Consider the following 6,319-nt stretch of genomic DNA (forward strand, 5'->3'; position numbering starts at 1 on the left):
AGCCGCCGCCGCCGCCGCCGCTGAGGAAGATGTTCGCTGCCGGTCTATTCGGGGCTGGAAAACGGTACTTTAAACAACATCCATACCAAAACTTCTCCCCCTGCCCGACTGCCGACTGCCGACTGGACTGACCCTCGTCTTCCATTAGTAGCCAAAGTTCATGTGTCAGATGATGGAAAACGAAATCGAAGCGACCGCCTCGACCGCCACCTCTACGAGTGTATCGTTTTTTTTTTTTTGTTTTTTTTGTTTTTTGGTATCTGGAGCCTCTCTCTCTCGCTTTGACAAACTTTATTTATGCTTTTCTTCACGCTCGACCGTTAAGCTAACTGCACATTCGCTTTGTTTGGCTTATTGGTCGCTTATTGTTTTAAACTCTGATCTCTGATCTGCGGGCCCTGCTGACTCGACTTGTTTTCTTTCGTCACCATCAAAGAGAATGTTTTAATTATAGCATCCGGAGCAGGGGCTGGGGGGGTTGGGGAGCCGACTAAGTAGTCGAGGTAGTCGCAGGGCGCAACTAACCCATTGATTAATGTCCCTCTTTAGTCGGCCCCTCCAATTTTAAGTAGTTTTCATTTGTATTCCCATTCTCCTGCAATTCGGCACGGCTTTCGATCTGGAAGGTGTCGCAGATAACGAAACGAGCAACTTATACTGTTTTTAGCCACTACTTAAATACTTAATTGCTGTCACTAAGTAGCCAGACGATAATTTCCAAAGAATAGGGCTTGATTGGTGCACGTGCGAGGCATTGAGACCGCTGGGAAGGGAGAAGGAATCGATTCCCACATTCTGAAAGAAGTTTATCAAAAGATTGAGCAAAGAATACGAAAGGGGAGAAAGGAAATCTCATGGATGACAGTGAAGAGTCAAGATGAAGCAACTGAAGAATTGCATAAGGGATAAGGGATATCTCATTTCCTTGTGGGACTATTATCTAATAGAGAAATCAAATGAAATGAAGATCATGGTAAAGTCGCAGGGAAAGAGAAGGAGAAAGGAGGTTAGGGCTTCAATTTCCCTCGGTATGATGGAATCACTCCCTGATAAAGAAGATTCTTTATCGATATGGCAGTGGTTCCTTAAAGAGAAACTTTCTGCGGAGCGGCCTTTGATAGAGCTCTGGAATATCGCGTATTGGTATCGTGAAACGACAAGTGCGTGCCCTCAGTCTCTCTATCAGACATTGGGCCGATGGACCCGGTTCGAAAACTCATCGTTTGCCATTGAAAGTCCGTTCAACTGAGAAGGAAGTCGGGAAAATAGGTATAAAAGAGATGAAAAGTGAAGAAGAAAGTCGAAAGCATACAGGGAAGACAAGGGTAAAAGGCACTGACATAGGAGGTGATAATATTATACCCCACGAGGGAATCAAAGAAATGGCAGAGAAAATGGAAGCAAAAAGCAAGGACAGGAGAGAAAAGAAAAATCTAAAGAAATGTAGAAGAAAACAGAGAAATTTAATGAGTTGAAGGCGAAGAATGGAACAGCAGAGGCCACATTCCAGTGTAATTCATTGTGGTGCAGGAGCAGCTGCCCCCCGCAGCTCCCGCAGACGCAGAGCTTATGCGGGGCCGCTCGGCCCCCTGGAGATGTCCGTGTATGGCAGTGTTGCTGCTGCTGCCACAACCGCCGCTTCATTTGTTCTGCAAAAGTCGTGATTGTCCGTCCGGCCATGGGAGATTTTCTCTCTCTCTCTCTGCCCGTACAGGTGTGTGAGCGCTCAGGTTGTGTTTAGCTGCTAAAATAGTTGACTAATTAATTTATAATGCAATTTCACTCAAGCGACAGCTGAAGCAGCAGCAGCAGCAACGGCCACAGAAGCACTAATAGGAGCTCAAGAAGCTGGGAGCTTCACCCAGAGGAGGGTGATCGCTTCCATTTGTAAAATGGAAACCGTTTTAATAGACACCACAACAAGAAAGAAAGGCTATCCTCAAGGTCGACACCTGGGATACCCTGGCCACCTCTGAACATAGATCGTTCCCCAGACAGCCTGTAAAGCAGATCGACCAAGGATATACGAGTAAATATTTGCATTGAAAAATGTATGTTACATTTTTCTGACGTTGTGCACGTCCCATAGTACCCTCTGCTCTGTCAGGGAATGGCAGCAGCACCACCAGAAGTAGAAGTAGAAACAGCAGCCCCACTAGCCACCGCCTAATCATTGTTTATGATATGGCTAGCCGGCCAGGCCGGGCTTCCAAGTCGCTTCCAAGTCGTGTCCCCCAAGTCACTTCTCTGGCATTACGCATTTCCCAACTGCAGTGCGCCGTGTGGTCTCCCCGGCAAGGGAAATTTATGCAAATGGATATGCTGCATCTGGAGAGATCTCTTTAAAGCTTTTGCGCAATTATCCGTGGAGACCTCACCTGCTGCTATTCCGCCATTCTCCGGCATTTGATTGAACTCAAGTGTGCCAGATGCGTAATGCCCAGATGTTGGATGGGGGATGGGGGGACTGCGGATAGGGCGGAGGCAGCAAGTGGGAGAAAGGTGGGCAGGGCCGGGGCAGGCCTGTGGTGGCATGTGCGGCAAACACGTGACAATTGCTGTGCCGGTCAATTGAAATTGAAAACCAATTGGAAATTCCGATGAAACACCAGCAACAATTGCAAGAGCCACTGGACCCAAGAGCCACTCGTGAGTGGGTACCACAATTTTGGCACAGTGGTGCGAAAAGACCTGTCAGTGGACAAAAACTTAGAAGCTGCTGACACGTGAAACCCAAGAGAACGAATACAAGATCTCGTACCACTGTGCAGGCACCGGCAGACAACGGCATTTGTGCAACAGTTTCTGCCTCTGAACCCCCTCCCCCCGGGCCCCAGGCCAATGGCCAAAATGCAAATCGCCCCAGAATCGAACTGGAGTACTCGATATCTGGTGTTCTGGGTATTCTGTTGTTCTGCATTCAAATGGACGCGCCGCCCTCCCCACCCAGCACCAGCTCCCTTCCCCCTGAATGTTGACAATTCGGCCGCCAAGGCTTTTCCTTGCAGTTGCAGTGGAACCGCTAGACCAGCGCCATAGACGAGGGCACAGACGAAGGCACAGACACAGTACCAGCCCCGACCGGATGAATGGGGAATGGAAATTGGATGTTGGAATGAGAATCGCGAATCGCGAATAGCAAATAGCGAATTGGGGATTAGGTTTTGCAATGTGGATGGAAATTAGGAGCACGCCAGGCAGGCGCAGGTGACCGATCAGAAACGATGGCTGCAACGTGATGTGGCAAATGGAAGAAGGTGAAACCAGCTGGCGAAGTAGAAGCACAAAAACACGAGTGTAGGAACAGAGCAAACAATGGCCCATAAAGGACGAGACTAAGATTTAATTTTGGTTGATTTTTGATTTAATTTAAGTAAATAAGGCTGAAACCTTAAATACATTCAAAAGCAAGGCCGGCGATAAAATAATCTAGATTCCAGTTCAGTCGTTTTCACATCATATTTTGTTGGTTAATTTGTTCTTTTTTTTTGGTTTTTGGGATCCCCAAGCGCCCTCTCCGATCAATCTTTATGGTCGAAGCATAAAATTTTATGAGTCGCATTATGTTCGAGACCGGATCAGTGCCCGCCCTTAAAGTCGCTGAATCGCCATGGAGATGGACAATGGGAGGGCCAGGAGTCGAAGCCATACGCCAATGCCAATGCGCTCGGCACCACTTTTGCCGAGGGAATAGTGGATAACACCGCGTTTTGTTTTGAGCACATCTGTGAGCGGATCCGAGCTCATATCGTTCTCCATGAGGCACATCTGCATGAGATCGTCGGGCAACTGGATGTGGAACGGGAAGCAATACATGGCTGCTTTGTCCAGGACCATCGTGTCGTTAACATTATCGCCCTGGTCCAGACAGTTGAAGCTCTTCACGTCCACGAACCGCATCCTCTCGCAGCTTTGCAGCGGTGACTCCTTCATCAGGACCAGAATGTAGTCCAGCGAGTCTGGCATGTACAGTGCGAACGGCTCGCCAGCCTCTATAAACGTGTCCCGGAACTTGGTGACCGCCACCAGAGGATAATGTCCCGAGCATTTCCTCTGCAGGATCTCCTCGTGCGATTTCAAATACAGACAGCGTTCGGGGACAATATTTTCCATTTCATCGTAGCCACTGAGGCTGTCAAAGCAGAGAAATAGGCACAGAATCACCAGACTTCGGTCCATTCGATTCGTCCAAAGAGAATTTACTAGATATATGTATGTCCATGTGTATTTGTACATGAGTGAATATTTTTGTGCTTTTTCATTAACAGATACTGAATCTATTAGAGCACTTAAAAATCTACATCGGACAGTTGGCTCACAGTTTACTTGCGCCTAGACTGAGTCAATCAGATAGATAGATAGTTTGAGTGGAATCATACACTGAGATACTTACAATACACTGCAATACTCCAGTTGGCAGAAGAGCCCACATCTTGTAAGTCAGGAAGAGATCTCCGAAGAGATCTCTCTCTTTATTTGGCTCAGAATATAATAAACCCTACCATGTTTTTTCATGGTTCAACGAGTAGATGAAATCTCCAATTTGGCGCAAATCTTTTCCCCCAGTGTAGTATGTCGTGACTGTGTCAAGCATTCCCATGGAGCATGGAGCATGGAGCATGGATCATGGATCATGGATAGATATACCAACACTTGGATAGCTCCAATTGGCATTATTCATTTCGCCTCGGTGCTGATTTGTTGGCGATTTAATTGATTCAATTATGGGCTGGCATTATTTCAATTAAGCAAGAATGATGAGAGCCGGGCCTTGGTGATGCGATACGAGGCATGACATGACACGTTCGAGCCGATCTATCAACGGTAATGAATGCGATCGAACGATCGACCGCCTCTGATTTGCCTGCATAGTTTTGTGCGATTAATGCAACGGCCAACTGTTCGGCTTCCTCCTCATCACTCTGATTGACTTTTCCGGAAGCAGAAATAAAGAAAAGATGAGAAGATTGTGATTGCATAATCCGTTCCATTCGATTGGATTGGATCTCTTAGTCTCCACGATTATAATAGCTTGCCAATTAAATGATTTATTTCAACAGGGAAATAATCGCTTAAGGTTTAACACAGTTTTAGGCAAATCCAAGTGAACGTTGTGGAGGTTTTCTGTTACCTTTTGAACTCCTTAAAGAATACTAATGATTTTACCCAAAGTTTCAAAGATAGCCAGTTCTCGTTAATAGCCACAACTTCTGCCTCGAAGATATCGACCTATTAACTTCTCATCAAAGAAGTGTTGATCTCAGTCGATCAAGGAAAGATTGATCTCGAATCTGTTTATCTACCTTTAGATATTTACTATGGAACCCTCTATCAAAGACATCTCCATCCCACTCCAATCCTTGGCTATAGTCTCGCATTAAATTTCCCATGCCCAATTTGTGGTTCTTCTTGGCTGGATGCTCGTAGGAATATGATGGTGGGGGATGATGATTTATATGGCAAATCAATTTTATTCACACTCCCATCCACATCTTCCTCCCCACCCGTTGGGTTTGAGTGCGCTTCTGATGAGGCAATTTATTTATTTCTGTTTTCTGTCTGTTTCTTGTTATGTGGCATCGGTTCGGTTCCCTCTGTTCCGGGGAATTGGACGGACTTTAATTTAATATTGTGTATTAAAGAATATGGTTACGAAAAACGATGAAGATTTAACGGCATTTTAACTGTTTGTTTATGCATTTTTTCGAGTTTCAGTCTCTCAGTTCTTGGGCTTTTGATGGAAATATGAATTTATTGACTTTTGTTTTGTCATTAATGGGATTTGACTTTCGGCGGCGGGGGGTTTGTGTTATTTTTGGCTTTGTCAGCAGGTGGCAATTGTCATGCTCAGCCAGTGTTGTCAACAGCTCCAAGCCCTCGAACTCAGACTGGCACTGGCCCCCAACCAGAACTCCATCCCTTGGACTCTACCAAAACCAATGAGACTCACTCTCATAACTGATTTATGGTTTTTGTATGGGGTTCGGTGTGGGTACGATTGGGCTGGGCGTAACTGCTGAATTATATAGATGTATATATAATCGGAAGTTGGCACTCCATTTGAGGCAAGTGCCGCCGTTCCCCATATTAATCGACGCACCAAGTCTGGGGCCCCGTGTCCACTTCCGTCGCGTCTCGCGCCGCATTCCAAAATTGTGTCACGCGACGGAGTCGTACAATCGAAGTTCCCCGCTTCCCAGTCCCAGAGCAGCTTTAGGATCGAAGACAGAAGCGGAATCGATCATGCAGCCATTCAATATGCGCACATTGTGCCAGATTTTGAGGTTTCATCTATGGACATCTATAGGGTATCTCGGGA

The 6,319-nt window shown here is 46.3% G+C and overlaps 1 protein-coding gene across 1 annotated transcript; it reads right to left on the bottom strand.

Annotated features, from left to right (window-relative positions):
- Positions 1-3,346: 3,346 nt before the first annotated feature.
- LOC108162621 lies at positions 3,347-4,320 on the bottom strand. The gene has a single exon (XM_017297484.2). The coding sequence runs from the start codon at positions 4,234-4,236 to the stop codon at positions 3,592-3,594; it is 645 nt and encodes a 214-aa protein (XP_017152973.1). The 5' UTR covers positions 4,237-4,320; the 3' UTR covers positions 3,347-3,591.
- Between the last annotated feature and the right edge of the window lie 1,999 nt (positions 4,321-6,319).

This window comes from Drosophila miranda, chromosome XL, assembly GCF_003369915.1.
Source record: "Drosophila miranda strain MSH22 chromosome XL, D.miranda_PacBio2.1, whole genome shotgun sequence".
Classification (NCBI taxonomy): Eukaryota; Metazoa; Arthropoda; class Insecta; order Diptera; family Drosophilidae; genus Drosophila; species Drosophila miranda.